This window comes from Rhipicephalus sanguineus, chromosome 7, assembly GCF_013339695.2.
Source record: "Rhipicephalus sanguineus isolate Rsan-2018 chromosome 7, BIME_Rsan_1.4, whole genome shotgun sequence".
NCBI lineage: Eukaryota > Metazoa > Arthropoda > Arachnida > Ixodida > Ixodidae > Rhipicephalus > Rhipicephalus sanguineus.
Window position 1 is genome coordinate 135,119,558 of NC_051182.1, and position 15,191 is coordinate 135,134,748.

General features: G+C 47.0%; 1 protein-coding gene across 21 annotated transcripts in view; it reads left to right on the plus strand.

Annotated features, from left to right (window-relative positions):
- Positions 1-15,191, plus strand: part of LOC119400020 (ubiquitin carboxyl-terminal hydrolase 7) — an 85,621-nt gene that overhangs the window by 38,754 nt on the left and 31,676 nt on the right. For 16 of the 21 annotated variants that reach the window (XM_049417919.1, XM_049417922.1, XM_049417924.1 and 13 more), the window contains 7 exons: positions 1,588-1,657; positions 3,070-3,211; positions 3,840-3,995; positions 9,012-9,204; positions 10,384-10,451; positions 12,750-12,904; positions 15,017-15,116. In XM_049417919.1, coding sequence (XP_049273876.1) covers positions 1,588-1,657; positions 3,070-3,211; positions 3,840-3,995; positions 9,012-9,204; positions 10,384-10,451; positions 12,750-12,904; positions 15,017-15,116 — 884 coding nt within the window. The remainder of the gene's footprint in view (positions 1-1,587; positions 1,658-3,069; positions 3,212-3,839; positions 3,996-9,011; positions 9,205-10,383; positions 10,452-12,749; positions 12,905-15,016; positions 15,117-15,191) is intronic. The other 5 variants (XM_049417920.1, XM_049417935.1, XM_049417932.1 and 2 more) reach the window with 1 other exon arrangement.

The window sequence follows — 15,191 nt, forward strand, 5'->3', positions numbered from 1 at the left end:
TATTTAAAAAAATTTTCTCAAGTATGTTCATGAGCTACACAGATGTGACTGGTTTCGGACGTTATATTTTTGTAAGGCACCCCGCGGGGTCATCATGTGATGCAACATAACTGTGGAACAAAAACGCTATCAGAATCTGCATCCAGATTTCAGTTGTTCTGGAGATCGGTACCTGTCTCCTGAAACCTGACTTCAAATTCCCTTCAGAAATGACCCATATATGAGATATCGGAAAGGCCTTCTTTCAAATCGCAATGTTATCTGACGTTATCTTCAAACTCGAGAGAAACCGTGGCATGCTGGCAACTTTGTATTTATAAAATGTGAAGCAGTGAGCAGAGCTGTGGCCAGCGATTGACTGTGTGATAGACTTGCCTTGGGGTAAGATAAGACTTCACACACCAGCATGCATATTTCGACACAAATGCTTTCTATAAGAAAAATTTGTGCTGGTTTCCTTTCTGTGCTGGATCACTGGAGCACAAAAGAATGCTCACAAAGCTGATGTTGGGTGTACATTGTAAAGAAACGTCAAAATGAATCCAACACGTACTCCAGGGGGGCCGTGTGCATAGCAAGATGTAGCTGTTCATATAATGCGAGCTCTGTCGCCGTCCCTGACCCAACGTGGCGGCTTAACGGCTATGGTGATACACTGCTCAGCAGGAAGGCGTGAATTTTGCAATGGCAGCGGCATTTCAAAGGAGGCAAAAAGGCAGAAACACCGGTGTACTTATGTTGAGGTGCCCGTTAAAAGTACTGACAACTGGCAAGAACGTGTCTCAAGACACTGGTGGAAGATGGAAGAACTGGGGATTATGGTGACAGAATGTAGCATTCTTCTTGCAGTTTGAATAGGATCTGTTTTTTGAAGTTACGTTTAAAAGTTGTAAAAGCCAGCACGTCGCGTCGCTTAGTGGACAAGCCTTGGTACTGCTAGAATCAGTTCGTATTGCTGTACATAGTGTGCCGTCCAGGTGCTCCACAATCCGTGCTTAAAGTTGCAGTCTGTATATTATTGGGCACCCCACTTTATTCTATGCTTATGACGAAGCAGTTGATGATCAGAACCGACGCCGCCTTTGCTTCATTTAGTCGAACCATTTTGAACCGCATGCATGCGCATGGCATGCACACGTGTGCAGTGAAACGCACCGCACAATCACGAACCGCTGTTGCGCTGACCTACTGCCGTTTGCAGCGTGTGGTGCATGTACGACTTCATTGGCTCTTCAGGTAGATTCCGATTTAAAAAAAAAATGTTTCACAGCATTTTCTTTCACCACCCCACGATTAGACGCTGTGACTGGAAAGCTTTCTGTGGCACTAAAGAAAACTGCTACCACGAAAATTTGTTGCCTGTCCCTTCAAAGAACCCCAGCTGTCCAAAGTGTATCTCGAGCAACCCCTCGTAGTCAGATTGTGGTTCTGGCTCGCGAAACCCCCGGGATTTAGGATTTTTGGCATTCTGGAGTGCCCCCTCGTAGTCAAATTGCAGTTGTGGCTCATGAAACCCTGGCATTCAGGATTTTTGGTGTTGTCCAGGCATTTGGAGAAACGCATGCTTCGTCTGCTTGCCATTTCCAGATGAGGTGCTACAACCGGTCACCGAGAACGACATCCCCGAACAGTTGGTTGAGAGGCTTCAGGAAGAGAAGTGAGTGGGCCCGGCTTTTTTTTTTGCGATAATATTGCAACTTGAGCGAGTTCGTACATCTTCATCATGCGTTAAGTGCAGCGTGCACGGGGAACGATGGACGAAAGGGAAGAAGCAAACAGGACTAGCGCGGACTCAAATTTTTACTGGAAAGGAAACAATATAAATACCTAGATCATCACAACCATGTCAGCCAAAAAAAAGACACCGAAAAAATAAAAAATAAAAATGAGGCATGAACCAGACGACTTGCGTTTCAATATAATCGTCTATTACAAGTGTTACACAGATAATCAAATTCAATGTCACTCACGGTCAGAGTTGCCAGATTATACTGAGCTAATAAGCAAATACTCATCCCAAAAGAAGCGGTGCAACTTTCGCGAAAAAGCCGAAAAAAAAAGTGGAAATTTAATGAATTTTTCTTATTCTTGAAAATATCTTAAATTATAGTAAAAAATACGTCGCTTATATACGAGTGAGAGTTGAAAAAATTGCTAATTATTTTGTACAGTGAAAATATGTGCAACTATGAATGAAAGCACATACTACATATAATTACTTCTAACATTGTCTCCAGGGTAGCCTCAATTCAGTTGAATACACGTCTGCCAATGAATGATTAACATCACTTGTTTGATTTTCCTCCAAAGTATTTTTGACTTCGACACTGAACTACTCAGTCACCGGCAAGCGCGCTGTTCGTGAACATGATGGTCACTAAAATAACCATATTTGCTGGAACAATGCAAATAAACCCAAAATACGCAACAAGCGACTGGAAAATTCTACAAGCGACACGGCAAAAAATGCCCCAATCCGCATATTATAAGTGGAACTGACAACTCTTTTCAAGATGATCGACGGCCTGCTGACACGACTCTCCTTTCAATATGGAAAGCTTCAACAATTGATATGGATATGGAAAGCTTCAACCTGCTGTCTGTGATGTGTTAGAATCATTGTGTCGTCAAAATGGGGGGGCAGCCGCACTCACGACAATGGTCATTGAGGGTCAGTGCACTGGTGTAAGGTAATGGAATTGAGAAATGGAGTTCACACAAGCTTACAAACATGTCCCAAGGAGGTGAAAGCAGAGTGCGAGGGTTGACAGCCAAATGAACGACCCAGTAACACGAGGAAATTTCTCCGGGCATCGGGAAACAAGTTCTTTTGACTGATCGAACTACACTCAAACCTCATTATAACAAAGTCGCATCTGCCATGAAAATAACTTATATCCAAAAATTCGTTATAAACGGTTATATTTAACACTGTATCTATGACAAGACTATTCTTCATTTACTTCGTTATAGCCGATAATTCGTTATATACGTGTTCGTTATATCGAGGTTTGAGTGCAGTCCGGTTGCTGTTTTCACAAGTAGTTTCACTCTACCATCCTCTTGCAGACGTCAGGAGGCCCTGAGGAGGAAGGAACGAAACGAAGCTCACCTCTACATGGGCGTCCAGGTGCTGACCGAGGACAACTTCACAGGTCACCAGGGCAACGACCTGTACGACCCTGAGAAGGCTAACTACAGGAACTTCAAGGTGGGTGACCCCACCCCCACCTCCTTCTTGTGACTGCAAATCGCGACTATAGCACGCGTTTTGCATTCACGCGTTTAGAGCTACAGCGGATGTATGGCGTAGTTTCTAAATGTGTTTTTTTATTCTACCTACAGTAAGTTTTTCCTCAGACTTTAGTAACAAAGTGTAATGTAAAAGTTACCTTTTTGTTTTGTTCACATATGCGTAAACGTGCCGAAAACCCTGAGGGCATACGGACAAGGTAGACGAGATGTGTGCCACTGTATTTAGATCGTTTATGTATTTCTAGATAACTTGAGGCAAGTAAATTGCGTTTGTATTCATCAGCTAAGTTTTATGTATCGGCTCAGTGTTTCACAATTGCGGAGCGAGCCCTCTGTCGGCAGGTAGTTATATAACAGCTGGCGGCGGCTGTCTTGTTCTGTGGACAAACGCAAATTGATTTTCCGAAAATGTTTTGGTTCTTTTGCGTTTTTGCAATTTCTATGCTTCTCGACATCTCGATCTGAACTCTTGGCGCGCGAGATTGTTCACCTGTTCCCTACGTTCAGGTTGTGTGTATGCTGGAATTCGATTCAATGAAATTTGCGAAGATCTCTTTTCGTCGTTTTTCTGTTCTTGCGTGCAGGTAAAAAAGCTGGCGACGCTGCGAGAGTTGCTGGAGTTGGTAGCGGAACAGATGGGCTACCCGTTGCAAGGCATTCGGCCGTGGGCCATCACGTACCGCTCCAACCAGACCTTTCGCCCGGCTGCCATCGACCTTGAGGCCGACCTTAACAAGACGGTGAGCGGGGACCTTGCGCTTCTGGGACAGGTGTTTCATAGTGATGCCTTTTTCGATGCTAATACCTTTTCGTGTTTGGCCACTGGTCATGGCGACTGTTTGTCCATGTCAGCAGGATTTGGCCGGTAGTGAGTGGTGTATGATAAGGCTAGCCTGTGTAAATATTCGAGCACTTCGAACATTTGAACAAATATCACAGTATTCAAATTCGCTTGGACGTGAATTTAAATTATTCGGAATTTCGAAGTATTTCGAAATACGAATACAGTGAAATCTCGGTATAACGAACTTCACGGGATCGCGGAAAAATGTTCGTTATTCTGAAAGGTCGTTATAGTGAAAGCCCGAAAATTTACCATAACAATAGAATTTCAGTAACGCAAACGTCTTACCTTTGCAACGGTACGTCCTTGAACTCGTTTCTCACAACAATGCACACGTGAAAGGGGTCATGAACCACTTTTCCAAGTAATGATCTAATGGCCTCAGTATCGGAGTGTACTGCCTCCCGAATCGATTGCCGCAAAAATTTCTCGAATCCGTCAAGAATCAGCGGAGTTACGGGGGTTTGGCGCACGCTCCCAGCGCTTTCTCTCTTTTCTCGTGCCGGCGAGCGCACTGGAAGCTAGACAGGGAGGGATGGCATGGGGGAAAGAAGTTACGCCAGCGCGCGTCATGAAACGCGATCGCTGTCCCGCTGTGATTCGCTTGCGCGAGTGCGGCTACCGTGTACTGAGGAGTGCGGCGCCGGCAAGTGGCGGCACCCCGCGGCAAGAAGCGCATCTGATCCGAACGCCGCTCTCGATTTACGTCGGCTATCGGCCAATAAGCATGCTATGTCTCTTGCGACGTACAGCGGACAGACGCCCCGCCCACCGACGAGAGTGAGAACCGGCCTCTGTTTGAAAAGAGGGTGCCTGGGGAAACGGCAACTTCGCGCTCCGCTTGTGGCCATTACGCGGCGCGCACGACTGTAATATTTGGCAGAGCAGTTCATAGCCGTGTCAGCTTTCCGCAGGATGTGTTTTTTCAATCAGCCCAAGGGGTGCTTCATGACCCCTTGAACGTCAAAGGCACGTGTATTTGAAATAGTCCGTGATCGTTTTTTGACGGGTGCAGCACAAACTCTGCGTCACGAACGATTCTAGACCGTCCGCATTTTTATGCGCCGCTTCGGTCGCTGTTCCGCTTTTTTCTATAAATATGCGGAGTTTCCTGAAGTGGTCCAACGCATCCGTGGCCGACACGGACTCGTCGCAAGCTTTGGGTGCTACCGTGACATCGTCGTCCATGTCATCGCTGCAATCCTTTAGGGCCCAACTGCATGCACGCGAGTTTTGAGCGACGGCCGACAGGATTTGCTGTCGCGGAGGGCCATCCATAGCCGTCGCTTGTCGCGTCGCAGGTTTCTGGAAAGCCAGAAAACATCGCTTGTCGCCCGGAAGTGAGCATGACGATAACCGGCAACATGGCAGCATCTCTGACCCTCGCTTCGGTTGCAATTTGCTCGTGATGCTTCCAATCGGCGCGTGCTTCAAGGAATGCAAGTTATAGACTACCTTCTTTACAGCCCCATCTCACACGGAGAGCGAGGCAGCGGCAGTATTTTGTCGCTAATTTTGATCGACGGTTCGTTGTGATGTTTCGGTGGTAGCTTGCTGCATTGGTGGTAGCTTGCTGCAATGTCAACATCGTCGTCCTGTGAGGTAGCCCTTCTCCCTGCGAAGCAACGATGTGAGGCGCTGCGGCTTTTTTTAAACGTTCCTCGACAGCAAGAGGAAACGTCGAGATGCGCCTCGTGGACTAACCCTAACATAAAGCGGTTTGCAAAGTGCGACGTTGTAGCGTACGCTTACGGGTGCCCCATGGAGATCACAGTAAATACTACTGTCGCTGTTAAACATAAGATTGTGAAAAAAGAAAGTCGTGACACACTTTTATGGCTTCCTTATCTCAAACAAGACAATAATAAATTTGGCATGTTGTCATTAATCTACTCTAATTCTTTTTCGCAGTTTACCTGCATACACAATAGTTTTCAATCGAGCAACCGTGGCACTTTGTCGCGAACATGTGGGTGTTCCCGTTGCGACGCGACAGCGCAACGCAGCCCGTTTGTCACTGTCGCCGTCGCTCGAAAATCGCGTGCATGCGGTTGGGTCTTTAAAGTTGTGCAAGTAAAGTTCGGCCATGACAAAAATTCCGGTTTTTCCGTATTATATGTGACGTATGCTATTCCAACTACAGTAGAACCTTGGTAATGCGAATCCGACTGACACGAATTTCGGTTGATATGAATTTGTGAAGTTCCCTGGCCCATTTCATTGTGTCCAATGCGCCAAAGTTCGTATGTTTCGAACACTTTTATGCGTCGTGACAGGTGATACAAACTTTGGTACTGAAACCATTGAGTGACGGTCAAGAGCAGCGTGCTTCGGAAGTATGCGTGTGCGGTCAGTGCACAAACAGTCAGGACTGTGGTTATCGTTTGCCACAACTGCTGTGAACGAAACCGTGGTCGCTATCGACGCCATTGTGTATGGTGATGACGAAACTCTGAAAATATGTGCGCATCCAGTGCTCACTGAGTCAAAACGATGCTGCTTGCTGCAACTGCGGCGGACAAAACCACGAAAAACGCGATCGTAAATAGCAATGACATAGTTCTGAAGGCACGTGCGCAGCCAGTGCACACAGATTGAAAGCGGAACTAACGTTTGCCGCTGTGCACGAAACCACGGTCGCTATCCACATGATCATCGATAACGACCTTGCAGCTCTGAAGGTTTGTAGCTGATGCAGCGGTAGATTAAAGGCAATAAAGTCGTAAAAAGGCACGAAGCGTTTTGGCATTCCTGTCGTTCGCTTGTGATTATGGTTGAGCAGACTTAACACTTAGTTTTTTTCAGTTGGCCTCACATAATGGTATGACGTGTTCAGTGGTAGCTGCCATCGCTTAGTGGTCCATTCGTGTGTGTCCCAGAAAGACATATGCGAGTTCTTTTGACAGAAGTAAATGTTTTGTGCATATATCGTGGTTTGAAAGCGGATTTTGCTAGTTTTTTGGTGATACGTAATTTCGGGTGATACGAATATTTTCGCTCCCCCTTGAGATTCATATCGCAGAGATTCTACTGTATTCAATTCGAAGTAATGTGACCACATCATTATTCGCTTTGAATTCGCTTCGAACCTGAAATTTAACATTCGCCCATCCCTACCAGATGTACTTCTGCATCCAGTGAAATACGCCCCAAAAACAGTCGGTGCTGTTTCGGAGTCTTCTTGCCCTGCAACAGTAATTGTCAGATGTTGCTGGAAGTCTGCGTCAATAGTTTCCTTAACCCCTTCGTGCACGAATGACGATCGATTGTCTGCAAGTGTGCCAAATTCACACATACTTCTGAGGCAGTTGATATTACATTCCAAGAAAGAAAATTAAGTAATGTGTTGTTTTGTGCAATGTTTGTAATTAATCCCAATTAGCATGTAATTGATTATTCATGCATGAGTTTAATTATTCTGCAGTCAGCCATGTTCCATTTTTACATTAAAAGAATCAAATCACTGGCTGAAAGGGCTGACGCAATTTGTATTTGGTTGTACAGTCGACGTCCGATTTCCCGCACCCTCAAGGGACCGCGAAAACATCCGGAAAACCGGGCAGTCCGGAAAAACAAATGCACGTGAAAACGCACCTTTTTGATAGGTATTTTTCGCTGACGGAGAGGGTCACAGCCGGAATACAAGATCCCCATAGCAATTCAGCCAATGCATCGTTTAGGTGGCTCTGAAAAGAGCCGTTTATAAAAAAAAAAATACGACGTGGCCGGCACTACCTCATAAGTCAGCACTTGGGCGCAAAGAAGTCGCTTATTTTCTTTTGCACAATCCGCTTGCCCACGATTATGTGTGCCTCAATTTCAGTCAACGTCATGTTGCCGCTGTACACCAATGACAGTGTCATCAGTGTTCGCGTCAACTCCGAGCTCGGCTGTGTAGGAGCTGGCTCTTCGTTCTCGGTGTCGGAGTCATCGGAATCCTCCGTAACTTGAATGATTTCGTCATCGGTCAACTCCACACATAGCTCGAGGTCTTTGTCAGCGTTGGCGAAGCCCTCAAGGGTTATCTCGGCTGGAATCAACACGCCGCCAGCGCGCAGATCGTCGAAGGCAACGTCCGCGGATGGCAGTTCGTCATCGTGAGCCTACGGGGTGGCTTTGTGCGCTTCGAAGGCGCGGACGAAGACGAAGGAGCAGTCGGTGCCGTTGCTGTAAACGGCGAATCCGCTCGACGAAAAGCGCAGCACGAAACAGCTAGGAACTCGGTGGATGCTGAAGGTCGGGAAACGTGAACACTGAAGGTAGCGCACAGCAGCAAACGATCAACCGCAGACACGACCGCAGAGCAGGCACAGCTGACAAAACAACACGTGAACGAACACAGTGAGGTTTGGCTTGGCTAAGCTACGGCTAGCAACGGATTGACACGTGCGGTTTTCGAGGTTACGGCAGCCGCGGCGCGGTGCGGCGGTGCTGCTGGCCACACCTGCGATGCGAGTATGGTGGGTTCAAGGATATGAAAATGAAAACCAAAATGGCGGCGTCGGTGGCGACTTTGTGTCGGCGGTTAACAGTAAAAAGTCCGGGAAATCGAAAGCGAAGGCTATAAGTGTCCGGAATTTCGGGCGTCCGGGAAATCGGACGTCGACTGTATTCCTTTACAGGCAATAAAAATACTTTTGACATTTGTTCTTGGAACGCGGCACGTCGGCTGCAGTTTTGCCCAATTCATCCTTTGTGCAGTTTATCTTGCTCCGACTTGGCCACTAATCCAAAAAAAGCTGGCAAAGACAAGTTGCATTCACATATCTGGATAATTCTTGGGAATGTGTTAATCTCTCGTCCCCCCTTTTTTTCCCCCCACTGTTTGTCTTCTCTGCAGCAACTAGTCTAATACAGCATTTGTTTTTGCCTAAATACCGAACGAAGCAAACTGTTTCTTCTTTGCACGCAGGTCATCGATCTGTCGGAAAATTCGAACCCATGGACGATCTTCATGGAAACGATAGCCCCCGACCAGAACATTGACCGCCTTCCGGACTTTGACAAGGAGACAGACGTACTGCTCTTTTTCAAAATGTACGATCCTCGGCTGAAACAGATTGCATACTGCGGCCATGTTTACATGCCTATCGTCGCCAAAGCCAGTGAGTACAGCTTCGATCGTGGCACTCTTGCGTTGCTCTCTCTCTTCCCTCCTTATCTCCTATCTGTGCGGTGCGTCTCGCCGCCCGTGCTGTAGCTGATGGGAGGGAACAGTACAACATTTATGCGGGCTGTAGACGAAGGATACCCGCACCAGTACTGTGCACGCCTGTCTACCACTTGTGTAAAAAATGTCTGACAACTCAACCAGCGCATTGAGGTTGGATTGGTTCAAAGACAATGTGGCATTTGTTCTTTTCAAGTAGCCATTTGTATTTGAAGTTGCCAGTCGTAGACAGGAAGTCAGAGCCAGAAGTGAAGTTCCAACCAGTGGTGAGTTGAATGACCGGACGCACAAACCGGAAGCAGGGTAAAAAGCCAGAAGGGCCAACCGGAAGTGAATTCAGAGATCCGGAAGCTTCAACCGGAAGGCCGGAACGACAACTTGGAAGCGAATTCAGAGGTCTGAAAGTTTTAACGTTAAGTAAGGTAAAATGGCAGAACTACAAACCAGAAGCAAGGTAAAAGTGCCAGAGCTACAAACCGGAAGTAAATTGGGAGATCCAGAAGTTTCAGCAGGAAGTGAGCTAAACGACAGGAGTGAGGTAAAAGGCCGGAACTTTAAACCCAAAGTGTATTCAGAGATCCGAAAGTACTAGCTCAAAGTTAGTTGAAAGGCCAGGCCTACATACAGGAAGCGACTTCAGAGACCGGACGTAAAACCGGAAGCGAGGCAAAAGGCTGGAACTACAAACTGGAAGTGAATTCAGAGATCCAGGAAGTCCAAACAGGAAGCGAATTCAAAAACCCAAAGTGCAAACCAAAAGTGAATTAGGGACCAGAAGCATAAACCAGAGGCAGGAAATGTGAACCTTCACTTCCTCTGCTTATTTTTGTTCAGTTGTGTTTCTTGTCTATTTAGGTTAGAAATCCGACATCAGAAATGTGACCCCCTTCTGTTACAGAATGGTGCTGTAAAGGGCCCTGGCAGACATCTTTAAAAGTTGCACTGTTTCCCGTAACAACTGGCCCATATGTTTGGCTCTTGCAGATTTGCTGTAGCCGTCTTGTCTGAAACTGTCTCTGCTTCTGCGAGATTCTCCGAGAATTGCCAAGGAGAGACCATGTGTGGCCGCGCTTCGCGCTCAGCAAACGCGCGTTTCTCTTCTTCTTCTTCACAGAGGAGCTGCTGCCATTGCTAAACAAGCGAGCCGGCTTCCCAGCTGACACGGAATTGGTGCTGTATGAGGTGGGTGTCTATCAGTCTCTCTCTTCATCAAAACAACTACAGTAAAATCTCGGCAATAAGATCACGGCTGGTACGAATTGTGGTGCAATACGAGTGTAACGACCCCAGTGAAAATGCATTGCTTTCAATGAGGAAAACATCGGCTGTTAGGAACGCGCCGGCGCGGGTCGTACAAACGCGCGATCAACAAGCCATGGAACGAGTGCTGGGCACGAGCCGGCGGAGAGTGCGCGGTGGCCAGTATCCGAATGTGCCAAGCCCAGCCGGCTACGTCAGAGGCTACATCACGCAGCTGCATGACCTCTCATTGGTGTGCACCGATCTCAACGGGGGCACCAGCTCGGCAACAGAACCGAAGCTTGACGACTGGCGTGAGCTCACGATTACTTCCTGCATGAGGAAGTAGGGGTGTGCGAATATTTGAAATTTCTAATATTTTTCGAATAGTGTTTGCTATTCGATTCGATTCGCACTGGAATTACACTATTTGAACTATTCGAACTTCCCAAAAACAAGTACAGTCAACGTCCGATTGAAAGTGACACCTTCAGATTTTCAATGTGCTTCACCTCTTTACACTCTCGTATTGCGGCAGAGCTGCTTTTCAAGCTCCGTTACGGTCGAACTTTGCCAAGACGCAGTCAACGTCCAATTGGAAGTGGTCCCTAGATTTTTCAATATGCTTCACCTCATCACACCCCGGTATAGCGGCAAAGCTGCCTTTCAAACCCCGCTACGGTCGCAAATGTATTAACTCAAGAAAACGCTGGTTTCAACATGGAGATGAAAGATGTGGCAGAGTTGGGGGCTCAATTAATGCTGTTTTGGGCCTGAAATTTGGGCAGAAAGTCTGAAAAATCGGACGCTGAAGCTTTTTAGCATCCAAAATTTCAGATGTTCTTATATATCGACGTCTACGAGGCAGATTTGGAACTCCGGACTTGAAGGAAGCACACCCTTCTCCGCCACATCAGTTGGGCTTCCACAGAAGTTGAAAGAGGAGGAGAGGCTGAGGAAATGGCATCTTTGCCTATCACGTGTAAAGTGTTGTCGGCAACACTTTGGTTGCACCAAATCATGTACATAAATAGGATTCGGCCTCTACATTGCCTCATTCTTAATAAGACAACTATGAAACACCACCCCGCCAGTGCTTCATCGACCTAGCGAAAAGAAACGCTTTCATGTTGCTATCGTATAAGAATATGCTTAGGTATCCTCTCTAACTTTTTTCTGCAATTTCGCTTCAAAGTATTCGAACAAGATTCTAGGAATATTTGAGAAATATTCGAAAAATATTCGATTCAATTTGCACTCACACCTCAATATTCGAATTGACTTCGAACCCAAAATTTTGCTATTCGCACAGCTCTATGAGGAAGATTTTGTTGGGGCTGACGACGACCTTGCCACGTGTGGGCGTGCTGTGGCGGGCGAGAGCATTCGCGAAGTCACTTGCATGCATTTTTATCCCTTCCAGAAGGATATCATCGAGGATCTCGGTAAAGAGGAAACGCAGCTGGACATCAGCAGCTTTTTCCCTTGCAAATGATTTCTGTGTATTTTTCATTTTATGTAGTTTTGTTGACACGAATTTCAGGTGATACAAATATTTCGCCCGACCCTGTGAAATTTGTGTCACCGAGATTTTACTGTGTTTAGTATTTAAAATTACATGATTATTCTTTGAATACTTAATTAAAGGGGCCCTGCAACACTTTTCAGCATGATCAGAAAATGCAGCCGATCGATAGTCGAAGCTCCTGAGAACACGTGAGCCAAACATAGTGCAGCACGTGGCCTGGAACTTACAATTAATTCTCAGTCGGCTAGTAATTGTTGCCTCTTCTCTCAACAAATGCCATTAGAGAACATCACCGTGTATACCCTAACAGCAAAAGTTTGTGGGACGTCAAATGTTGTCATTTTGTCTGGGAACATAGCCTGCAAATAAATGTTCCATCCTGTAGTTGGTATTGCAACTTATACAGTCACCAGCTCACCAGCTAGATTAGAAGTGTTGCGCACTGATCGAAAAAAATTCAGATTTTTGTGTGAAGCCAATATCCCATGAACTTTCGCTGTTGCGTGTACGAGCAGTGCTATATCTTTAGTCGCAGAGATCGGCTGTTCCGCTTCGGTCATCCATGCAGTGCCTCTCCTGCTTTCTCAAGTTGTATCCGACTATAGTGTCTGTGTCAGTGTGTCTTAAATATCGTACTGCCATGTTTGTGCCATGTTTGCGCCATGTCTCTGAATGACATGCCGGGGGTTGTGCTCTGTCCTTTGTCTGTCCAGGAGGTAAAGCCGAACATAGTGGACAGGATTGAAGACCTGGAGCTTCCACTGGAAAAGGTTCTGGAGGAATTGATGGACGGTGACATCATTGTCTTCCAGAGGCTTGACCTGAATGTGGACGAGTACGAACTGCCTACTGTCAAAGACTACTTCAGGTCGGTGTGTCTCATGGATTGACGCCTAGTATACTACCTGCCTCCCCAAACGTGTTAGTGAAGCACAGGACAAAGACTCTGGTCTTACACCATGCATTGTGAAGGAATTTGCGAGACAACTAGAATAGCAACGAGCACACTGCTTTTATGCAAGTTAGCAAGGTCTACAGATTTGTTCAGTAAACAAGAGTGTATTGACATAGTAGGCATTCATTTGGTGTTTTCTTGATACCCATGATAATTCACCGTCTGGTTAATTTGGACATATTTACCTGTTCCATGATGTCTGAAATAATGAGGTTTTACTGCACCTCTCCAAGTCTAACAAGATTTTGAGTCGGCCCCGCCACAGTGGTCTAGTGGTTATGGCGCATGACTGCTGACCCACAGGTCGCGGGATCGAATCCCGGCTGTGGCGGCTGCATTTCCAATGGAGGCGAAAATCTTTGAGGCCCGTGCACTTCGATTTAGCGGCACGTTAAAGAACCCCAGGTGGTCAAAATTTGCGGAGCCTTCCACTATGGCGTCTCTCATAATCATATCGTGGTTTTGGGACGTTAAACCCCAGATATTATTATACAGTCGACGTCTGATTTCCCGGACCCTCAAGGGACCGCGAAAACGTCCGGAAAATCGGGCAGTCCGGAAAAACGAATGCACGTGAAAACGCACCTTTTTGATAGGTATTTTTCGCTGACGGAGAGGGTCACAGCCGGAATACAAGATCCCCATAGCAATTCAGCCAATGCATCGTTTAGGTGGCTCTGAAAAGAGCCGTTTATAAAAAGAAAATATGACGTAGCCGGCACTACCTCATAGGTCAGCACATGGGCGCAAAGAAGTCGCTTATTTTCTTTTGCACGGTCCGCTTGCCCGCAATTATGTCTGCCTTAATTTCAGTCAACGTCATGTTTCCACTGTACACCAATGACAGTGTCATCAGTGCTCGCGTCAACTCCGAGCTCGTTGGCTGTGTAGGAGCTCGCTCTTCGTTCTCGGTGTCTGAGTCATCGGAATCCTCCGTAACTTGATGAATGATTTCGTCATCGGTCAACTCCGCACATAGCTCGGTCTTTGTCAGCGTCGGCGAAGCCCTCAAGGGTTATCTCGGCTGGAATCAACACGCCGCCAGCGCGCAGATCGTCGGAGGCAACGTACGCGGATGGCAGTTCGTCATCGTGAGCCTACGAGGTGGCTTTGTGCGCTTCGAAGACGCGGACGAAGACGAAGGAGCAGTCGGTGCCATTGCTGTAAACGGCGAATCCGCTCGACGAAAAGCGCAGCACGAAACAGCTAGGAACTCGGTGGATGCTGAAGGTCGGGAAACGTGAACACTGAAGGTAGCGCACAGCAGCAAACGATCAACCGCAGACACGACCGCAGAGCTGGCACAGCTGACAAAACAACACGTGAACGAACAGTGAGGTTTGGCTTGGCTAAGCTACTGGCTGGCAACGGATTGACACGTGCGGTTTCGAGGTTACGGCAGCCGCGGCGCGGTGCGGCGGTACTGCTGGCTGGCCACACCTGCGATGCGAGTATGGTGGGTTCAATGATATGAAAATGAAAACAACCAAAATGGTGGCGTCGGTGGTGACTTTGGGTCGGCGGTTAACAGTAAAAAGTCCGGGAAATCAGATGGCGAAGGCTATAAGCGTCCGGAATTTCGGACTTTTTAAAACATTGACTCTACAGGGAACTTGACGGTGCCACAGATGAGTCCGGGAAATCAGGCATGTTCGGAATTTCGGGCGTCCGGGAAATCGGACGTCGACTGTATTATTAAGATTTTGAGTCTTTAGGGTGTTTTACCAGTGCCGGTGTGCCGTACGTTATGTGTGCCATTGCCGAACTGTCATGGTTGGTATGTATCTTTTTAAGTCTTCAAGACTTGTATTAGCCACTTGCATCATCTGACGACATTATTTACACGTCAAGCAGCTCACGCAGCTAGAGCGTTTTCGGATCGTGGTGCACTCGCACAGGAGACTAATGTGGCAGCGTAAATGGTGCGATTTTTCCGACACATCTAAAACGCCCTGTTCCCAAGTCCAGCATTGCGTTTGATATGCGTGTTTTCTCCTAAACGGTCTCTTTCTCAACATTTTTCAGGGACCTCTTCTATCGGGTCGAAGTGACGTTCTGTGATAAAATGATCCCCAACGACCCCGGATTTACGATGGAGCTCTCACTCAAGATGAACTACGACCAGGTGGGTGGTGATCGCCTTCAGTTTTGTTTCGTATGAAAGCGGTGTGCAGTGCCCAGAGAGTTCTGGCGTGCAGCT